The 23,261-nt window shown below is 35.5% G+C and overlaps 1 protein-coding gene across 1 annotated transcript in view; it reads right to left on the bottom strand.

Annotated features, from left to right (window-relative positions):
* PKHD1L1 (polycystic kidney and hepatic disease 1 (autosomal recessive)-like 1) overlaps positions 1 to 23,261 on the bottom strand; it is a 214,294-nt gene that overhangs the window by 100,539 nt on the left and 90,494 nt on the right. The window contains exons 31-46 of the mRNA XM_006830825.1: positions 21,266 to 21,398; positions 20,583 to 20,775; positions 16,495 to 16,637; positions 16,069 to 16,173; positions 15,159 to 15,347; positions 13,932 to 14,102; positions 13,204 to 13,430; positions 10,897 to 11,881; positions 8,976 to 9,224; positions 8,076 to 8,225; positions 6,287 to 6,461; positions 4,403 to 4,559; positions 3,653 to 3,809; positions 2,180 to 2,259; positions 1,357 to 1,486; positions 65 to 194 (exon numbers count right to left, since the gene is read on the bottom strand). Of these exons, the coding sequence (XP_006830888.1) occupies positions 65 to 194; positions 1,357 to 1,486; positions 2,180 to 2,259; positions 3,653 to 3,809; positions 4,403 to 4,559; positions 6,287 to 6,461; positions 8,076 to 8,225; positions 8,976 to 9,224; positions 10,897 to 11,881; positions 13,204 to 13,430; positions 13,932 to 14,102; positions 15,159 to 15,347; positions 16,069 to 16,173; positions 16,495 to 16,637; positions 20,583 to 20,775; positions 21,266 to 21,398 (3,374 nt within the window). The remainder of the gene's footprint in view (positions 1 to 64; positions 195 to 1,356; positions 1,487 to 2,179; positions 2,260 to 3,652; positions 3,810 to 4,402; positions 4,560 to 6,286; positions 6,462 to 8,075; positions 8,226 to 8,975; positions 9,225 to 10,896; positions 11,882 to 13,203; positions 13,431 to 13,931; positions 14,103 to 15,158; positions 15,348 to 16,068; positions 16,174 to 16,494; positions 16,638 to 20,582; positions 20,776 to 21,265; positions 21,399 to 23,261) is intronic.

The following is a 23,261-nucleotide window of genomic DNA, read 5'->3' as shown; positions in this document are numbered from 1 at the left end:
CATATCACATAGTTTAAAAATCTCTGTTCTATATTAAAGTCATAAGGCTCAGACGATCTCATACCTATGTCCTGTGCTTGCAATTATAATGTCGTCTCCTGCTTTCCATGTTACAGCTTCTTGTAGAACCAAAGTCCTTTCCCCTGCATTGGCAGTCTGAGCCAAACGAGTCCAAATCACAGGAACAGGCAGACCTAGAACCCAACAGGCAAACTGAATATTTTTTTATGTAACTAAGCGATTAATGCATTTGAATCTTGTCCTGGCCTGAATAAATGTTGGGAAGGTACATAGGTAAAATGTACCTATGTACATAGGTAAAGGTACATAGGTAAAAGGTGCTAAGGTAAATAGCACTTTACCTTTCTCAAAAAGATATCTATGCTTTCTATGTAAAGATAGAAATTATATTTGGTAACATGTATTGTTTTACAGGAGCCCTGGTGTGGGGCTGTAGGTTAAGCACTGGACTGCTAACTACAAGGTCAGCAGTTCAAATCCACCAGCCACTCCTCGTAAACTTTAGACAGGGTCACTATGAACTGGCACCAATTCAACTGCACTTAACAACAACAACAACATGATTCTACTTAAAAAAAAATCTGCAATGATATACTTCACTTATGACAATTTTTATTTACAGCAGCAATATAAATGTTGCATGATAATATTGATAAAATGGATCAAGGTCTATTATCTTTGTCGTTGTTAGGAATTGCTTAAAACTGCCGATCTGAAAAAAAAAAGAAATACATAAGTTTCTAAGAAATTATAGTTCTATAAATATATTTAGCTCAAATATGATATCTATGATGATAGAGTATCATACTTGTGACATTCTAAACATATAAAAGAGAAACATTGTTGCAATATAGAAGATTTCCTCAATATAAAAAGGATTTGCACCATGCTTCTTTTAAAATAGTAAGTTCACTTAATTCCTCAAATATGGTAAAAATCAATTTTCCAGAGTACCTTTATTAAAAAAAAAAATTACTATAAATACTTCATTTTTAGGGAAAGGCCATTTTCAGATACGTCAAGAAATTACACATTTCTGCTTCCAGATTTAGTGCCTTTTTATGTTGATAAAGGAAAGATGTGAACAGATGGTCTCAATGTCCTGTGACAATGCTAACATGGTGTAGTGAAGGCTGCCCAGCAGACAGGCGTGACGGGGTTGAGCTGAGCCATACGAGGCAGGGAGGGAGGTAAGGACAGGTGTAGCAGATAATGCAAAGACTTTAGAAAGCATGGCAAGTGCTCCTTTAAAGAGTGTTATCGGGTCTATGATTTCTAATTTCCTGGCTAATTTCTCTTCTACCAGCTCCCTGAACACTGCCCGTTGCACCATACCATGCAGATCAAGGACACCCTCTCTCACAGCCAGCGTTTTGGCCCCATATATAGGGAGCTCAGGAGATCGTAGGTGCCCGTGTAAGGTAATGACTGCCTTGTGTTGAAATGGGGATGACTCAGTCCCAATCTGAAAGACATTTCACAAGCATCATTTAGAAAACAAAACCCTAATATCTACAATTCTAATCACTCAAAAAAAATCACTTTTTTTCCTCTAACTTTTGAGAACTTGTGTCAACTCTTTAATGATTTTCTCCCAGAATGTACAGCTTAAAATTTTCTATTCAGCCAAATACGCCATGCCAACTTTTGGAAACTATATTGATTAGACACATTCCAGAGCTAATTATTTTCCCCTGCTCTGTTTTTATATTTGCCCTATAATAACATGCTATTGTACTGACATCTCATTAAAAGATCAAGAATACGTCTAAGAAACTTTTCTCCATCAAAAGGATTTTATATTAACAACAGACCTAAGAAAAAGAAAACATTAGGAGAGGCTGGTATAATGAACTATTCATTTTACTCATTACTGCTGTTGTTATGTGCTGTCTAGTTGATTCCAACCCATTCTGACCCTAGGGAACTGAGTAGAACTGCCATATAGATAGAGTTCCCTTAGCTGAAAGTTTTACAGGATCAAATCATCAGGTATTTTGTCCCATAGAAAGCCTGGTGTATTTGAGCCTCTCAACCTTTCAGTTAGCAGCCAAGCACTTACCCATTGTGTCGCCATGGCTCTTTATTTCATACATAGCATTTTAAAAATCAAAAGAGAAAGGTTAGCAAACAATAGAAATCAAACTATCTCCTATACCTGAAGAACGCCTCCATCTGTAATTAGGATATTTTCTGCCTGGAGTTCAATGTCAGCTTCATCAAATATTAGAGTTCCACCTATGAACAATACAACTTTGAAATAGATCATGAGGGAAATTGTTACCTATTAAAATATACATTAAACTTTATTCTTTCATTCCTATTTTTCTATCGCTGTGCATGTAACTTTACTTTAGTTCCTTGGAAACATAGAAGTATAACAACTTTAAGCAAGACCTAGAGAATTGAGAGAACACCATTTAGGGTGGATGCTCCTACTTTGACCCTCGTATTTAAATGCTGTTAAGAGGTGCAGCTACACAAATTAAAGTTCTGCATACTCAGGAACTTGAAATATAAGTTTAAAAAGAAAACAATGGGAATTAAAACATTTTTATAGAAGCCACTATTAACTCTGGATGTTTACCCTAGAATTTGCATGTTGTTGTTGTTAAGTGCTGTGCAGTCGATTCTGATTCATAGTATAGAATCACCTATTTATAGGGTGATTTTCAAGTTTACAAATCTTTGTGGAGGCAGAAAACAAGTGGGCTTGAACTGCCGATTTTGTGGTGATTCTACAGAGCAATAGTTAAACCGTGATTGGCATTTTTAAAGAAGGTACCGGGACAAAAATTTTTATGAGGCTGATTATGATAACACTTTATTTGTCCACAGGTCTGGTATTTAATAACTTCAAATATCAGAAGCACTGTTATTACCTCAGAAGTTAAAATGAAAACAAAATGCAAAGGTCCTTGAAAAGCTAAGATCATTTTGACAAAGCTTGTGTAATAAAGCTCTAAGTACTTTCCATTTGCCAATTTAGACTTCTTTTATACACAGTTGTGGTAGTCTGAGCTGTTTGGTTTGATACAGGAAACACAGAATGTCAATGAGCAAACAATCCCAGGTAACAATTCAAAGGCAATTCACAAGCAAAAATGAGAATCACAACTTGACATTCAAGAGAAGCTGGAGACATCTTAGCATGGTGGTGGTGGTGGTAGAATGTGACAAACCTCTGATTTTAGAACCCCAGACTCAGAAACCTTACATAGGGTCTCTGTGAGTGGGAATTGACTCAATGGCAATAGATTTTATTGTTGTTTTTTAAAAATCCACTTATATCCGTGTTTTTCTCAGTGGAGAATACTTTTACAGTGATCTAGCACAAGTACATGCTCCCATACACATTGTTACCAAATGTTTTTGGAAGCAACATTTAACTGTAAAAGATACCTATATTTGTACAATATACTGTGATATTTTCTAATTCATTTTTAAAATATTGACAGCAAGATACTAAACAATTTCATAACAGAAAATAGATTTTAATTCTAAAAAAAATCTGTTTTGTACTCTATTACAAACACAACTAATGAAGTTCATAAATCACATATTTGATTAGACTAACTTCACAGGATGGGACAATAAGAAGACTCAAATAAACAGATTTTCTGAAATTTACCCTGAATAAGCAGCATTTTCAGAATAGGAGTACTTTGATCCAGCAAAATAGTCTGTCCTTTTGTAACAACAACAAGAGACCCTTCATCAGGGGGAGATTTTCCTCCCCAGGAGAAGTTGGAGGACCAAGCATCAACATATAAGAACTCAGCATTATTCTGTAATAAAACATGACAGGCTTTTAAAGAAAGATTTCAGAAGAATTCTTTATTCAATTTCTCTAAAAAACAAATTTGAAAGAAGCATTTTTATCAATGATAAGTAAAATATAACCTGCTTTGTATATATATTATAACTTCCTCTTTGTTAATTCAAGATAATAATAAAACAAAAAATGTATTGCCAATTATACCCAAATCCAGAATAATACTTTAAAATAAGGATAATAAATAATGAAATTACTGTTACTTTAAATTAATTAGTATCACCTGTGAGGTTTTTTTTTTTTTTTTTTGCGGCGTTACAATGTTAAGAGGCTTGTGTGGTGCAGTAGTTAAGCACTCTGTTGCTAAGAACAACGTCAGCCATTTGAACTCACCAGGCCCTCCATGGGAGGATGATGAGGCAGTCTGCTTCTGTAAAGATTCACAGACTTGGAGAACCTATGGGGCAGGTCTGTTGTACAGGGTCACTATGAATTTTTTTTTTTTTTTTTGTAAGTGAAAATTTAAATAGTCATTACCAATGACCTCACCTCCTATAATGCTAAGTTTTCTAATGCTGTGATTACTATGCCCAACAACACCATTACCACTTTTGCCAGGCCCATGTTTCCAATGTTGACGTGAACTGGAGCCCATCCTGAAGAAGCATGGGCATTTGTCATGCAGATAATAAGTGTCTTGTTGGAATACACAACATCACATTTGGCTTCAGCTACGGTGACATGAACATTCTGCATATTTTCACTGTAAGGAAAAAGGGGAACAAAATCCAAACCATGTATAATTCTTTCAAATTTCTAGGTCACATAATCAATCCTCTATTTACGCATTATTTCAAAAATAATGATTCTACCCTATGTTCCAGAAAATGTAAATTGGCTGTGTTGTGCCATCAAAATATTTGTTGAGACAAAAGTAAACAAAAAAAGTAAGAGGCCAGAAAATAGGATTGTACTGTGTGTGCATGCATATCTTCTTTTCCTACTGTACTTTGTATTTATCAATGGACTCTAAACATAATCTAGAAAGTTTAACTACTTTTATTCTAGCTTCTTGGTTGAAAGATTTAATTGGAGGAGTTACACAAAATGACTTAATGAAGTGAAATCCATTGATTATTTGAAGTCGCAGTTATCCACCATGTATACATTCTACTACCATGACTATAATTTTGCTGTATGAGATTGATAAGAGTTATTTGTCAGCAGAAGAAAAAATGACAGACTTAACTCTTTTCTGGAGTTAAGTTTTCTGGATAGCTGACAGCTATCCATTTTGATTCTAAAACAGAATATAACTTAAAGTATAGCGAAAAAGAAATTTAATTATAGAAAATATGAGACACTGAAAAGTGCTTTGAAAGATGAGACAACCATTTTATGCTGTTGAGTCTTAATGCTTACAAAATAGTAAAATTACTCAGCATTCCTTTCTTCTTTTTTGATGATTCTAAATTTGTTAGTGACTTTTGCCCATTTTTACTAGGAAAGTTGGTTATTTTCAATTCTTCATGTATTTGAAAATTTTTATTAATTTCCTACTATTTTTTTTTTAATTCTGGTGAATTGTGTGAAGGTTTATAGAGCATATTAGTTTTCAATTCAAGAATTCATGCATATTTTGGTATATGTCACTGATTGCAATCCCCACAATATAACATTATTTATCCTTCTTCTTCCCTTTGCTTCCCATTCCCATTCCTTTTCTTTCTTAACCCTTTTGAACATTGTTCTTTGGCAAGTGTTGCTCTTTTGATATCAAATAGCTGATTATTCTAAGGCTTGCTTACCTCCCTAGTATCATTGTTCCTCTTGTAGACCTGAAAATTGAACTACATGGATGAGTTCAGTTTCATGGCTAAAGAATGACTAAGGACCACAGTCTTGGGGGGTTCCAACAGTCTCTATCCAACCAGTAAGCATGGCCATTTTTATGTCACATTTACTTTTAAAACAAAATTGATATAAGGTTATTTAAAATTAAATTGGAAGAATATTGCCCGTTAGTCCAGCAAAAGACATGACTCACAGAATGATATGTTAAAAAGTAGGAGAATACTTGTAATAGAAATATATTTTTATCATATTTTTTAGCAGATTTACAAAAAAGGAGGCAATATTGTTCATTGACCCAAGGACGCATCCATGACTGGAGATGAGATGCTGGAGAAAGCATAACAAGAAGTTGATTTAAACTTGCAACTTACTAGGATTTGGGGTAAGTGACCTCACCTCTCTAAGCTTAGTCTCATACACATTAAATGGGTTAAAAAAAAAAAATCTCATGAGGTAAGACAGAAAGTTTCTATGGGTAGGAAGGTGCCTAGCACAATAAGTACTCAATAAACGTCAATGATTAGCACTGTTACAAAGCCCACATGTGGCTCAGTAACAGATAGGTACAAAGTATGGCTCTATTTAAGCAGTGTCTCAGTCTTGACATGAATATGCATGTGCATGTGACGACAGTACCTGAATCCTGATCCCATGACTGTAAGCCTGGTGCCCCCTGCTGTACTGCCTCTCATGGGAGCTATTGCAGTGATGAATGGAGTCAGCGATACATTATATGTAAACGGAGTCATAGACTTTGACAGATGCTTTCCATTGACCACACTCACTTCGCAGACATGCTCTGGTCCCCTGCCTATGAGGAGAAGAAAATCAAATGGAATGCACCTTTACAATCCTACCATTAGGTGTGGCGCTGTGGGTTAATGTGCTGGACTGCAAAGTTGGTTTGAACCACAAGGTCAGAGGTTCAAGTTCACCAGCTGTTCCCTGGAAACTCTATGCAGGGTCGCTATGAATCAGAAGCGACTCGATGGCACTTAACAACAACAACAATCAGGCCCTTCTTACTCATCTCTAAAATCTCAAAACTTTTCAATATCATCTTCCTTTTCCCGCCATCACTTTCTATTATGTTGTTGTTGTTGTTGTTAAGTGCCACCGAGTCGGTTCTACTCAGAGTGACCCTGTGTAGTTTTCAAGGAGCAGCAAATGGGTTTTAACCATTGAACTTGAGATTCAAACAGACCTTGCATTATCCTGCAGCACGACACCAGGACTCCACTTTCCATTAGGTTGTGGTTAAGTGCTGTTGAGTCATTTCGACCCATAGCGACCCCATATAGGGTTGCCGAGGAGTGGCTGGTGAGCTTGAACCTCCGACCTTGTGGTTCAAACCGACTTTGAAGTCCAGCACATTAACCCACAGCACCACACCAGGACTCCACTTTCCAATATAGAGATCTCGACTATTTCAAATAGAGTCTGTCTACTTTTAATTATAGACAGACTCTATTTGAAGTAATCGAGATCTCTAGCAATAGCCCAAAACAAAGTTCATGTGTATTATTAAAGAGTAAAAATCTTACACCCTCACTTGTAACCTGTTATTATAGGTAATTCTACGAACCTGCTTTATTCCTTTCCCATGCTCAGAGGATTCAACTAACAAATAAATGCAGGAAGGAGCATTAAAGGCAAACACAGTGGAGTTAAGAGTAACAGCTGAAAGCAAGTTAAGAGACATGCATACATACACAAAAAAACTAGAGAAACATGCAAAACTTTAAAAAACAAGAAGCATAGTCAGTGTTAGACAATCTAAAATCTTCACAATTATTGACAGTACTGCTGCATTTTAAATCAAGATACAAAATCTGCTGTCCAAATGAAAAAATTAAGCCCAATCATAAAGAGGTTTATATTTTACTCAATTGATAATTTTGTTAAAGAAATTAAAGAATTGAGTAAAAATATTTAGAAAAGTTTGATCAAATTTTGTTAATGTTTTTGAAAAAATGTTTGTACACAAATCATATCCTCCATTTATCTAGGATTCACACTGATGAATATCTTCTTGAAAATATGTTTTTAGACAGCAACTCAAATTTGTACTTCAAAGGTTCATACTCTGAACCGTTAACACTATTCCACCTTTAAGAAAAACAGAATACTCCAATAAAATAAAAACATGTCCCTTTGACATGCTCAATAAACTAAGAGTCATCATTTATGCGATGAACTGAAAAGGCCAAATCTACTAAAAGTCATTCAATCCAACCCCAAATTTATAAGTCTTGAAAGGCACATAAACCTAGAAAACAAAATTCTGAAGAAATTTCTAAGAATCAGGACAAAGTGATCCTATTATTCTAAAAAATCTAAATTCTTGAGCTAGGAAATTCAGATTTTGCTTTTTATAAAATTATTCATTTGTTATAGACTGTCATTCTCTTTTCTGAAAACTTACCATCATGAGGTGGAGTTTTACACAATAAGGTTGTATTGTCAGATCTGAGCCTGTCAATTACACATTGTGAGTTACATACTAATATAAGTGAGTTTTGTGGATTAAACCCCATGCCTGTCATAGTCATTACTTGACCACCACCAAAGCTCCCTAGAAGACACATAAAAGGAGAAAACACAGTTAATTAAACAAAATCCTCTGTGTACATATTTCCTTAACTTTATTTTAAAACATGAAATGGAAATTACATTAAATATAAAGTTTATTATATTAAAATATTATATAGATATACAGTATAATTATTAATGTAAAATATATATTATATATATGACATTTATAGAATAGACTCTCTTCTTATAGTACTCTAAAACTGACATAGATAAATATCACATTGCTCATTCATTTAAATTACATCAAGAATTCAAATTTCATGTAAAGAGATTTCACAAAAAATTTCAGAGCAGTCAAAATAAAAATGCAAACTTTCAATTTTAATTAGGAGATACATTAGTCTTACCTTCCTAAGGTTTTTAACCACTAAGAGAATTTTCAAATTGAAAAAAAAAATCATTTATTTATGTAGGAATAATTACAAAGCAAGGGTAACGAAACACTATTTAAAGAATTTTTCACATGTGATCTGGATATTTTAAATAGGGCTAAATTTTAAACAAATTATGCAACATAAGTGAAATATAAGGCACTACACTATTACTTTAGGATTATTTATTTATTTATTTGTGCATGCTTATTTATTTGTGCATGAGAAAAAAAACAATTCTTTAAAGTGTGATATGACTATAAATATTAATAGTATTGGAATAACTTTTTTTCTCCCTAAATGAGATAAATGTTTTATGAGGTAAAAGATTAGGTAAACTCCTGAACATTCATGACTACCTTGGGTTGGATGAATATGTTGAATAGTAAGTGGGTACTCAAATACAACTTTGGACAAAGCGAAGCCTTTCGTTTTATGGTGCATCAAAACAGGAAAAGTGCCACCCATATGATCGCCAACGATGCAATGCAAAACACTACCATTGACCATAGTTACATTGCACTGAACATTATTGATCATCACTGAAACTTCCAAGATATCAATACCAAAATTAAATCCAGTGATTTGAACTTCAGTTCCTGGTGGACCTACAAGGAAATCAATAAATAAATTAGATAGACAGATAAATATGTAGATAAATAAATAACAGTATGTTGTTGCTAAGTGGCATCGAGTTGGTTCCGACTCATAGTGACCCTGCATAGAGTTTCCAAGGAGCCACTGGTAGGTTTGAACCACCAACCTTGTGGTTCACAGTTCAGTACTAATCCTACAGTGCTAAATAACAGTATAAATATATTTAAATCCCTATCCTTATACATGCATTCAAAGCTTTATTTACTTCTATAAATAAAGCAAATCCAGTGTGTTAAGTTAATACAAATATTAACAATACATGCATGCTATTTACATTTGAGTACAATCAATGTACACTGTAGTTTACTATACTAACTAGAAGTGCTTTATCTCAAAGTTACTTATTTTTCAGTCTTTCTCTCCACTCTGTGTTGTAAACTACTGAGGAAAGTAGAGAAGTACTGAGGAGAGAAGAGAGAAGATATAAAAGAAGAAGTATAAATATCTGAGCTGGGTGTGTTTGTGTTGGTGTATATAATGATAGGGCTTACTATTTTTATAATTTTTGGTCTTTACTGATACTGCAATTCATTTGAGGATGGACTCCATATATACTAACTCACTACACTACAATTTCCTCTTAAGAATTCATTGTTTGTTTTCTTTCGTGCTATTGTGTCGAAAATGTGTCAGACTGCAAAGTCATTTGAACTACAAGATCGGTGGTTCAAGCTTACCATCTGCTCCTTGGAAACCCTATATAGGGTCGCTATGGGTCGGAATTGACTCGACGGCACTTAACAACAACATTGTGTTGAATCTGACTCATAGCGGCCCTGTATAGGGTTTCCCAGGAGCAGCTGGTGAGTTGGACCTTTTGGATCAAATTGACCTTGCAGTCGAGTGCTTATCTTAGAGGGGCACACCAGGACTCATTATTTAGATTATAAAGATCCCAATAATTTGAATATGATCAGAAACAGCATGGTGGTGGTGGTATATGCCGTGGAGTTGGTTCCAACTCAACAGCATAATGAACAAGGACCAAAGAAAATTCCTTGAAATAGTCATAGTTTAAGAAATGAGTAATGCTAAATAAATTAGTAAATCTTACTTTACAATATTTTCTCCATTTGAATGTTCTGATTATCTCCTTTAAAAGACATCTTCTGTTTTAATTAGTTAATCAATTAACTGGAATTTCATGGAAAAATAGTACTCTGAAAAAGTCTCAATATTAATAATATCTATATGTGAGTTTTCACAGGAAGGGGCATCAAAAAGTTCATGGAAAAATTCCATTCTCTTTTCTTTTATTTTTTTAAACAGATGTTTTAAAGCCTCATATGTTTCTTATGCTATATCATTATGTGACATAAATTATCAACTTAATTTATAAACATACATCTATTTTTTCTCTTACTGAAGTTTAGATCAAGATGATGCAAGTTTTGGTCCTAAATAGAAATGAAGAATTTAGCTTAAAATTTTATCAAAAGAATGTACAAAATAATCACAAAATAGAGACTATGCAGGACCTGAATCACATGAATTTACTGGGTTAAATAGAATTGTCTAAAAACACATCTTAATAATTATTTATGAACATTATTCTAATTCAATGTTACTATGTATTACTGATAATAAGATATTAAGGCAATACAAAGTTTGGTAATGAAGTACCTCTATTCGGGACAATTCCTTCAAGAAATGGAGTATCCTCCAGGGCATATGTAAATGACAGAAGTGGATAAGCTACTGCATTAACAAAGATCTGTACATCCACCAGGGCAGCTTCCCCTGCTGGGGTAACGCAGTAAACTTCACTGGAGTTGACAGATACGATATCACAAGGGTCATCTCCAACAATGACTGTGGTTTTGCCTGGATAGAAGCCATTTCCAGTGATCACCAAAGTGGTTCCACCTCCAATGCTTCCAGAAGTTGGTGAGAGAGATGCTAAGGCAGGACTGCTGACAGATAGGTTTCCCAGAGCCAAGCCTTTAGTTCCTACCACAACACTGAGAGAATGAGGTCCCACTGGGAGAGGAGTCACAAGGACAGTGATGCTATTTTCATTAACATCTATTACTGGGATCTGTTGATTTCCAATGAAAACAGCAATGTCCTCCAAAATAGTCCCCAAACCTTCTCCTTCAATAAGCCCTTGTACAGATCCATTGATACTGTTTGGAATGATACCTGTTACAATAGGTGTTAGGCTGTCTAAATATGAGAAGCTGCAGTTTCCCTGGCACTGAGCTGGTACACCATGTATTAGAAGATCTATATCCACAATCTGTTGAGGGGCAGCTGGTGTTTCACATTCAATGGCTGTATAGTTCATTGATAGAACTTTACATGATAAATGACCCATAAGGACATCTACACTAGAAGGAGAAACTGCAAATCCAGAGCCTGTTATGGTCAATCTTGTCATTCCTGTAGTTGAGCCTGCATGTGGCAACACCCTGTCAATGTTTGGTAGAAGTACAAATCGCCTATCAAATTCATTGGCCTGTGTGTTGATAGCAGTGCCCAGGTTGTGGACAGTTAATGTGACAATTTCCCGGATGCCAACATCCATTGAGTTTTGAGGGTCAATGTGACACATAATGGAGTTTTCACTGCTTTCTTCTACAACACAGGGGTAGCTTCCAATTGTAACCTAGAAGTGAAATGAATATGAAATAGGTCAATGCTTTACTTTAGTGTAGTTTAAATCTTGTAGTAGCAATAACTAACATTAAAAAAGAACAAAAATAATCATGCATAGGTTTACTTATAAAATTACTTTAGGACATTGATAAAGCAGTTTGGATTAACTTTACACTTACATTATGATTATATATGAATATTCATAGTGGCTTTCTACTCCCGTAAAGATTTACACCCTCGGAAACCCTGTACAGGGTCGCTATGGGTCGGAACCGACTCGACGGCACTTAACAACAACAACAACATTCATAGTGGCATTATATATGAATATTCATAATGGCCATAAAGAAGAAAAAACTCAAATGCTGATTACCTGATAAGTAGATAAAATGTACTTTTATAAGTAGATATTATTTGGCCATAAAAAGAAATCAACTACTGATATATATACCAGTAATATAGATATAGATATAGATAGATAGATAGATAGATAGATAGATAGATAGAGATAGATAGATATAGGTAGCTCTATCTCTCTCTCTCTCTCTCTCTATCTATCTATCTATCTATCTATCTATCTATCTATCTATCTATACCACAACATAAATGAACCTTGGAAATATGTTAAGTGAAAAAAGACAGTTACAAAGGCCCACATATCATGTGATTCGATTTATATGACACATCCATAAGAGGAAAATCTAGAGTCTTGGTGTGTTGCTATGGGTTAATGTGCTGGACTGCAAGGTTTGTTTGAACCACAAGGTTGGTGGTTCAAGCTCACCAGCTGCTTCTTGGAAACCCTATACAGGTTGCTATGGGTTGGAACTGACTCAATGGCACTTAACAACAAACAACATAGAGACAGAAAGCTTAGTGGTTGCCCAGGACTAGGGGTATGGAGGTTTGGGTTTGGTAAAGGGTACGGGATTTCTTTTGAGGGAAGGAAAGATATGTAAAATTGATTGTGGTCATGGGTGCACAACCCTGTGAATTTACTAAGAGCTATTAAATTGCACACTTGAAGTGGGCAAGTGTGTGGCATGCCAATTATGTATTAAGAACTCACTGCAATCCTACAGGAGAGTAGAAATGCCCCATAGAGTTTCCAAGATTATAAATCTGTACAGAAGCAGACAGCCACATTGTTCTTCTATGTAGGTGGGTTGGTGGGTAGGTTCAAACCGACAACTTTTCAGCTTGCAGCTGAGTGCATTAACCACCTTTATATATTAATAAATGTGTTTAAAATTTTAAACTGTGAATTTTATACCAAAAAAGTCTCCCAATATGTGAGTACACAAAAGTAAAAGGAGAGCTTTATAGCCTTACCTTATTAGCACATGTGAGATTACTGAAGCCATGCCCAGTAATTGTTATCAATTCATTTACTGTTCCAATGGATGGATTAATGCTGTTTATAGATGGTGAAAAACAGCTTGAGAGTTCAAAGAGGAATCTGCTTGAATTTTGAAGCCCAGTATGGTTCCAGTCACACAGGGATTTCGTTGCTAGGCAGCCTGCCATAGAGCTTCTCAAGTGCAAATTCTGAGGTCTTCCTTTAGACAAAAGAATGACCTATAAGTCATGGATAACATTCTAAAACAAGACCTGTTTCCAGGTTGCATTACTCTTCATGGTAAAACTGTTTGTTTTTAATGACAAGGGGAGTATCAGATAGTACAAAGGTTCTGAAAACTTGATCAATGATGGTAATGTAAAGAGAGATGAATAAATCTACGATTAGCTTTTAAATTTGTCTAAGGTCAGAATTCCATGGGAGGAAGGGAGTAATCCAATCAAATCACCTTAGTATATTTGGGGGGCTTGTACAGACTGTCTGAACTCTTTCACATTACCTCTCATCTGAAGCATATACAGATTCTGACAGACTAGCAGGAAGACATGAACATGACTCTTACTTTAGAGAACAAAATCTAACCTCAGAGCAGTCAAAATCGTTCAAGATTATATGGCCCATTATCTACCTCCTACTCTAAAAAGGTCTCATAAACCCCGGGTCATCTCAGTCTCAGAGCTTCCATCTTTGAACATCTTACCCTGAACATATGTGGCTTCAGTGTTACCCACAAACAGGTGCAGGGGAACATGCCTAGCTTCAGCTGGTAGAACATTAATGACTCCTTGGAGAATAATGGAGTGAGCCTCATCAACATACCCGCTGCTGTAATAATTGATTCCAGGTGATGTAAATTGGTAAGAAAATGAACCTGTCATAAAATAAGATTGTACGTAATAAATATGAGCAATTAATGAGGCTTTGAAGAGGGTGCAAAAAAATGAAAGGATCATTCAAATGAAGATTTAAATGGCAGGTTTCTTATTTTTGATGAATGTGGTATTTCCGCAGAAAGTAGAAAGGAGATGACTCACAGGCTGTAAAAGAGTTATCTTGTGTAATGAAATTACATTCCTGGAAGACAAGATCCAGCATTAATTTTGTGGAAAACCAGGTCAAGACTGGCAAAATGCAAAGAAAAACTCAACATGGAATTGGAAATAAACAAACAATATATAAATTTTGTTTATGAGTACAAGTTACAACTGCTACATATATCAAACAAAGCACACATCTACAAGACACACTGAGCAATCCTAGTAGAAATACTGATTTTAAAGCTGATTTCAATGAATAGAACTTAATGATTTAATACTGGATTGGTATAATTAAACAACATACTACAGTTTTCATTCTGTTTTAACTTGTTTCCATATACATTTTCAATTGATTATTGTACCATCAGTAAAAGTATTTCTAATATCAAAAATCTAGTATGTATAAAATACCTTTCTTATATTCATTTATAACATGTTTTATCACAGCAACAAAATACCTACTAAGCCATTTTGCATGTGTGTATATGCATATACACATACACACATACATACATAAATTTGGACAGGATAAGCACTGAACTGCTAACTGCAAGGTTGGCAGTTCAAATCCACTGATAGCTGTTCAGAAATCCTATACTCAATGGTACTTAACAACAACATATAAATTATATATGTATGTGTGTGTATGTGTGCATATGTGTGTTTATAGATACACACACACATATATATATATACATGCATACACACAACCGGACTTCAAAAATTCATGGAAAAATGGAATTGGTCAATGATGGAATTTTTCCATGAACATTTTGAAGCTTTTTCATATATATAATTTATGTGAAAGCATTTTAAGTCTCGAAAAATGTATTTTTATTACATCTAGGGAAAAGAGATGTGATGTAAAACTCAACAAAATGGAAACATACCAGATGCAGATTTTTGACTTCCACTTGTAAATCCCTTCCCATCATAAATTACACTTCCAGGACTAGAGACAGAGAAAACTCTATATCCGATTCCTTTAAGAAATGGATGTGCTTGCCAATTCCAAGTTACTGTGTCACCCATGGATATATTTAAGATTGATGGGGACCAGGCATAGCCCAACCCATGTTCTGAAAGCAAGAAGTGAATCATATTTTAAGAGAAGAAATAAAAATTAACCTGAAAACATAATGTATTTATAGAATCATTAATGAAAACATTTACGAATTTGCTATGTGCATTATTTTAACACCTAGCAAAACTAAGCAGAAATAATAAAAGTAAAATAATAATGAGAAGCTAAGGAAAAACATGTAAAACACCAAAACCAATGCTCAAAAGATAACTTGAAAAGAATCAGAAAGTAAGAAAACAATTTGGTTAGAAATATAACATGAAATATTTTTAAACGCTGAGGTCAATTCCATGAATATAAGTATTTTTTCAGGCAAAGTCGATATCATTTCAATAGGACATGCCCCTTACAGGTAAACAACTGCACTAATTCAAACACCTCTCAACTCCTGCAAAACCAAATGGCAGTATCTGAATTTGGAAAGTGGAAGGTTTAGCCTTCGAGACTCAAGTCTACAGTTGATTCACTCTATCTACAATCACCTATGTTAAAGCCCTGGTGTCGGCTGTAGGACTGCTAACTGCTAGGCTGGCAGTTCAAACCTACCAGTCACTCCTCACAATCTACTCTACAGCACTTAACATCAACAAGATGTCAAAGAGATACCCTTGATCAATTGAAGAAACAAGTAACAATATATAATCTTTAAATAATTTACTTTGAAACATAAAATAAACACCCTCCATCATTAAAAATTTATGAATTTGGATTGATACCTGAATCTTCCCCATTGTTAGTAACCCTGAATACATTCGTTGTTGAATGAAGAATACATTTTATGACATTGTCTGAAGATGATATCACATTGCAAGGAAAGGAACCTAGAAAGAAAAAAGATTAAAAAAAAGTTTTCCTCAATTACTTTTGTGAATCGTTGAGTTGAAGTATGATTAATAAACCAAAGTCCAGCAAGAGATCTGTCATGTATTTTTTCCTGATAATAATTATGCTCAAGTACTGATTATTTTCAGAACAAAGACCATCCCTTCCTTTTCCCTAGGTGTTCTATGCACATACATTAAAAGAAAAATAAAGTTTCTATGATTGATAGTATTTGTGCCATCACTCACGATGCACCTATAGTTCTCATTCAAACTGAGAAAAATGATAGCAGAGCATTCCTGTGATAATAAAACTCTTACCAAACAGCACAGTATTCTCAGCTGGTATAGTGCTGAATCCCAAACCCAGTACAGAGATTTCAGTGCCACCATATAAGGACCCTCTCTGTGGAAACATGTCGGTCACTTCCAAAATATACTGTATAGAAGCATGTAACTTGTCTCTGCAAAAAAATTTTAAATAGATGTTTCACTGAACTTTCTACAGGCTCTTACTGCTAAAGTCTTATGAAAATATAAATTCTTTAGGAAAAGGAAGGAATTGAATATTTAATTAGACTTTAATTTTTCAAACTAGATAATCAGATAATTATCATGGCCCCAATTTGGATGGATAGTTTAATGCAAAAGTGCTTCGACCTAACTATGAAAATTCTATTTCTGAAAATCTCAAGGTGAAAGAAATTGAAGTGGAGAACCTTAAAATATTATGAGAAAAATATGCTTATGAGAACTGAAGTTATAAGAAATCCCTTCAAATATTTTATATATTCATTGTTGTTGTTGTTGTGTGCCACTGAGTTGGTTCCAACTCAAAGCGATCCTGTATAGGGTTTCCAGGGAGTGGCTGGCAAGTTTGAATCACCGACCTTGTGGTTCAAACCGACCTTGCAGTTCAGTGTTTTATCCAACAGCAAAAAGACAGCATTAATATAAACCACAAGCACAGTTTGTAACTCCACACATTTTGTAAGTGTAATAAAAGGTTCTGTGCAATTAATGTACCATTGCATGTTTATTGGACACTTACTCACGTTCCAATTTTACTATTTCAATACAACAGTTTTTGCTTTGTTATGGACAACGTACCTGCTAAGAAGCATTTCTCCTAGATGCCACCAAGAGATGGAGAGCAATTCAAAATTTACCTACTTTAGCTCGGTAGAATTGGTTATCTCTAACTTTAAACCAAATACAGTTTTTATGGTGCCCAACCCCATTCTGCTCATTATATTAGCATGCCAAAGCACAAGTCAACAACACTTTCTTTGAATCCATCTCAGTTCTGTCTTGTGAAACTAAGAGAGAATGTAGTTCTGAGGTTTATGGTTATGGCTACTGGCCATCCTTCAACTCTCATTAAGACTTTAGTGCAACCATTTCTCCATCCACTCCTATACTTACTTTACCTGCCTCTTTTTAAAATGCCTCAATCTATTTTCTGGAGGCCTGGTGTGTCACTGTAGGATAAGCACTGGACCACAAGGCTGGTTTGAACCGCAAGGTTGGTGGTTCAAACTCACCAACAGCTCCTTGGAAATCCTCTACAAGGTCACTATGAGTTGGAACCCACTTGACAGCACTTAACAACAACAAATCTACTCTTAATTGTTTCCAATCAGTAATTTTCTCAGAACTAAAATTTTCTTAGTTAACAAACAAGTTCCAGGAAGAAAATGCAAAACACTTATTTAAAGGGTACTTATAGTTGGAATGCATAAATCATCAAACAATATCATTAATGTTGCATGCTAAATTTTGCTGATGGTAATTCAGAAACAGCTGCAACAGTACACTGACAGAGAACATCCAGAGGTTCAAGTCAGATTCATAATAGGGCATGGAATGAGGGATATCACTGCTGACATCAGATGGATCTTGGCTAAAAGCAGAGAATACCAGAAAGATGTTTACCTGTGCTTTATTGACTCTGCAAAGGTTTTCAATTGTGTGGATCATGACAAGCGATGGACAACACTGCAAAGAATGAGTATTCTGGAACACTCAGTAGTGCTAATGAGGAACCTGTTACATAAACCAAGAGGAAGTTGTTCAAACACAACAAGGGAACACCGAATGGTTTGCAATTAGGAAAGGTGTGCACCAGGATAGTATTCTTTCATCATACTTATTCAATCTGTATGCTGAGTATATAATCTGAGAAGCTGGATGATATGAAGAAGAATGTGGCATCAAGATCAGAGGAAGATTCATTGACAACCTGCACTATGCAGATGAAACAACCTTGCTTGCTGAAAGCAAGCAAACTGATAAAGATCAGTAAAAATACTAACTGATCAAGAGCAAAGAACACAGCCTTAGGAATAGTTACACCTCAATGTAAAGAAAACAAAACCCCTCACCAATGGACCAATAAGTAACATCAAGATAAATGGAGAAAAGATTTAAGTTGTCAAAACTTCATTTTGCTTGGATTAAACATCAACACTCATGGAAGCATTAGTCAAGAAATCAAAGGATGTATTGCATTAGGCAAATGTGCTACATAAAACCTCTTTAAAGTGTTTAAGAGAAAAGGTATCAGTTTGAGGACTAAGGTGTGCCTGACCCAAGCCACTCTATTTTTGATGACCTCATATGTATGTGAAAGTTGGACAGTGAGTAAGGAAGACCACAGATGAATTGATGTACTTGAGTTTTGGTATTGGAGGAGAATAATATTAAAAATACCATGGACTTCCAAAAGAACAAGCCAATCTATGTTGGAAGAAGTACAGTCAGATTGCTCCTTGGAAGCCAGGATGGCCAGACTTCATCTCTAATACTTTGGACATATTATCAGGAAGGACCAGTCCCTGGAAAAGCACATCATGCTTGATAAAGTGGAGGCTCACAGAAAAAGAGGAAGACACCCAGTAAGATGGATTGGCACAGTGGTAGCAGCAATGGACTCAAGTGTAGCAATGATTGTGAGGTTGCCACAGGACTGAGCAGTGTTTCATTATGTTATATACAGCATCACTATGAGTTGGTACCAACTTGACGGCACCTACCAACAACATAGTTGGAGGATTCTCTATCTCCTTCAGATGGTCAGCTCTTACCCATCCATTACATCCTGGCTTAATTATCACCTTTTCAAATAGTCCTCTGCCTCACCAGATAAATCAACTCTCCCTATTATATGGTCTTAAGGAGCCCTGGTGGCACTGTAGGATAAGCACTGGGCTGCTGAGTGTAAGGTTGGCAGTTCAAACCCACTAGCTTTTCTGTGGGAGAAAGATGAGACTGCATGTTTCCGTGAAGATTTACAATCTCATAAATCTTAGATAAGGTCATTACAGGTTGGAATCAACTCAATGGCATAGGTTACTATATGCTCTTATTCACAGTATTTTTCACTTTATAATTAAATTATTGATGTAGCCATTTGTTTAAAGTCTGTATCCTCAACAAAACTGTGGGTGCTGTTATAGCAAAGGATGTGTCCCCCTTGTTCACCACTGTGGACCTAGCTTTGAGCAAGTGTCTGCCCCATAGTAACTGCCTGTTAAGTATTTCATGACATAGAAATCATACGACATACACATAAACCTAGTTCCCCAGAGGAGCTTACAATCGAATCTGAATAGTATTGGTCTCAAAATTAGGAATTACATGGCACTTTATGAGATAGTCTCAAAACTATTTATGAGCAGGAGATACAGATGGTAAAGAAAGCAAATGAAACACCAGAAGGTTGATGACTCTTTTCCAGTTCCCATACGATTCACCCCATGTGTCCACCACTCCTCTATTTATGTTCAATTCCATAGCTTTTTAAAAATATATATTCTATTGTGCTTTAGGTGAGACTTTGCACAGTAAATTCCTATACAAGAATTTGTGCACAAATTGTTCAGTAACATTGGTTACAGTCCTTGCATCCACCAAGCTTCCCTATCCCTCCTTGTCTTCTCATCTTTGCTTAACATTGATCACTTAGTCTCATATAATTGATGATCCAAAGGAGTACATTTTTCACAGGTGTTGTTGTTTATTTTATAACAATAAATAATAAACAGGTCAGCCTCGGAAACCCTGTACAGGGTCGCTATGGGTCGGAACCGACTCAACAGCACTTAACAACAACAACAATATTTATTTTAGAAACAACTTCATGGGTGTTATTGTTTATTTGATGGAGTCCTGGTGTAGCGCTTTGGGTTAATGTGCTGGACTGCAAGTCATTTGAACCGCAATGTAAGCGATTCAAGCTTACCAGCTGCTTCTCGGAAACTCTGTAACAAGGTTGCTATGGGCAGGAACCTACTCTAAGGCACTTAACAACAACAACAACATTGTTTATTTTATAGGCCAATCTACTATTTGGCTGAAAGTTAACCTCCAGGAGTAGATTCAGTTCCAGGTTAGAAGGGTTACCATACCTTTTTGATGCAAAACCCCAGTTTCTGACTTCTACACAGAGATCATGTTTTCCAGGAGACAACTTGGGCAAAAGGCATCGAATATTTGTGAAGTTCCAGTGAAGAACTTGGCAGGGTTTTCCTCCAACATATACAATGTTTTGTGTGAGTGAATTTCCAAAGTTATAGCCCTTAATTGTTAAATTAACATCTCCTATTATTTTAAAAGAAGAAAGACTTTAGAAAAAGTTTCAACTTATTATCATATGAGTACTATCATATGAAATGTGCACAGTATACAAACAACTTATTTCTTGTACTTCATTACATTGCAGAAATCCTAACATTTTCATAGGCAAAGGCAAAATGATATTGCTGATAGCTGCCAGCTAGAAATCAAATCTTTGCTTAGTTGTTTCATAAGGAAACAAATACTTTATTGTTCTAACCCTAACATTTCTCATTGCATGTTTAAAGTGAACAACTAGATAGACAGCCATGGTACAGAAAAAAAACCTGTGATCAGTTTCTCTTTATGAAATAGAACTGCAGGAGAAATTGCTCCAAAAGACTTTCTAGATGTGGTTTCTGGATATATATGAAGGCCTTCAAAAGTTGGTGGAAAAAAAATCGATTATCTTTTAATTCCATCTTTCCACAAACATTTTGATACCACCTCATATGTTTGATGAAGAATTTCTTACCTAGTATTGCCCGTTCTTTGGGGTTAAAATCAGTTATAACTGGAGTCTGTAAACAACTATAACTAAAAGCATCATTTGCTGTGGCTTGAAATCCATTGGTAACAACTGATATATCAACTGTACCCTCAGTTCTCTAAAGCAAGGAAAAGACAAAGGGAACAATCAGAAAACATTAAATGTGGAGATACAGAAATACAATGGATGAAAACAAATAAACTTTGGAAAATGTTATGTTTCCAAGTCATATAAAATCCATTTTTTGATATTTAAAAGTTGTGATGTCAAATTTAGGTTGTATGTTCAAATATTGAAGAGATAAACATATATTAGAGTGGCTTGTAGATGTCTGTGAGCAATTTAAATCTAAGTATTTTACTGGATTCCTGAGGGCTCTGCAATACCGTTGTGACATTCTGGACAAAGTGACTCTCTAATTGCATAAGGTCTTAAAAGCATAAGGTATTCAACTTTTTTTTTCCCCCCTTAAAATGAGTCAAATATTTTGAATTCTTCTTCATTAACAAAACACATTATTATAGCTTTTGCTGACCCAGTTCTAGGAACCAAGGCCCAAACTTGTTTCCAAAAGAAAAATATTTGTTTATTTTACTGCTGTAACAAACAAACATGTTGCTGACCAGTCCATTCTGACTCACAGAGATGCTCCAAAACAGAGTAGAAATACCCCATAGTGTTTTCAAGATGGTACTCTTTACAGAGTAGGTTATCACAGATAACCTTTCTTACTTCCCAGAGGTGCTTGTACGTTCAAACTGCCAACCTTCCAGTTAGCATCTGAGTGCTGTACCACTATGGTGTGCCATCCAATCGGTTCTGACTCATATTAACCCTACATAGGGTTTCCAAGAGCAACTGGTGGGTCTGAACAGCAAACCTTGCAGTTAGCAGTCCAGTGCATACCCCATAGTGCCACCCCAGGACACTACTGTACCACAATTGTTGTTGCTAAATGCCATCGAGTGGGTTCTGACTCATAGCGACTCTGTATAGGAGCAGCTGGTGTGTTTGAACTGCCGACCTTACAGTTCACAGTCCAGTGCTAATCCTACAGTGCCACCCAGGAATCCTTTTTTCATATATACTCATATATTCACTGCTATTGCACATATGGGAGGTCTTGCTGTGGTGCTGCTGGATATGCACTGGACTATAACGTAGGCTTGAACAACAAGTTCAGCTGTTCAAACTCACCAGTCAGTCTTCAGAAACCCTATACAGGGTCGCCATGAGTCGGACCCAACTTGACAGCACTTAACAACAACATCACACATATGAAATGCTTATTTAGTAAACACTTTTCCAGCATCTAATGAATACTCAGTGCGGACTCAGTGAATGACACAGCTTAACAAAGTTAATTTAGTTTTTACTGTATTTCTCAAATTCTCATCTTCCATCATTCCGTAGAACACATTTTCACATGCATTCTTCCTACAGACCCTACAACATTATACCCCTCTTATTTTGCTAAAGTGTTGTGTTTTGTTTTGTTCTGTTCTTAGTGAAATGACTGGATTCATCATCAATTTTCACATAATACACAGTGAGTTTTGGTTTAAATGTGAGCATTTTTTTAAAATAAAAAAATTATGGTTAAATCTAAGCTACAATATTTCAAGGAGAACGTCACTTTTTAAAAAACAAAAACTAAAATACATTTTTAAAGATCCTTCTTAAAAGCTAAACAATTGTAGATTTACTCACCTGAATTGCTTAACTAGACTATTTATTAGTTGTTGTTATGTGCCATGGAGTTGTTTCTGACTCATAGCAACCCTGTACAGGCTATAAATCTTTACAGGAGCAGAAAGCCTCATCTTTCTCCAGTGGAACAGCTGGTAGTTTTGAACCGATGACCTTGCGGTTCGCAGCCCGATTCGTAACCACTATGCTACCAGAGCTCCTTATTTTTTTTATTAGTAGTGCCTGTGTTTTTATCCTTGGATTTAACTACAGAGCACTGGTGGCCCAGTGA

The sequence above is a fragment of the Chrysochloris asiatica genome, unplaced genomic scaffold (assembly GCF_000296735.1).
Source record: "Chrysochloris asiatica unplaced genomic scaffold, ChrAsi1.0 scaffold00001, whole genome shotgun sequence".
NCBI classification, from domain to species: Eukaryota; Metazoa; Chordata; class Mammalia; order Afrosoricida; family Chrysochloridae; genus Chrysochloris; species Chrysochloris asiatica.
Note: the sequence above shows the minus strand (reverse complement) of the source record. Positions and strands in the feature narration are given on the sequence as shown.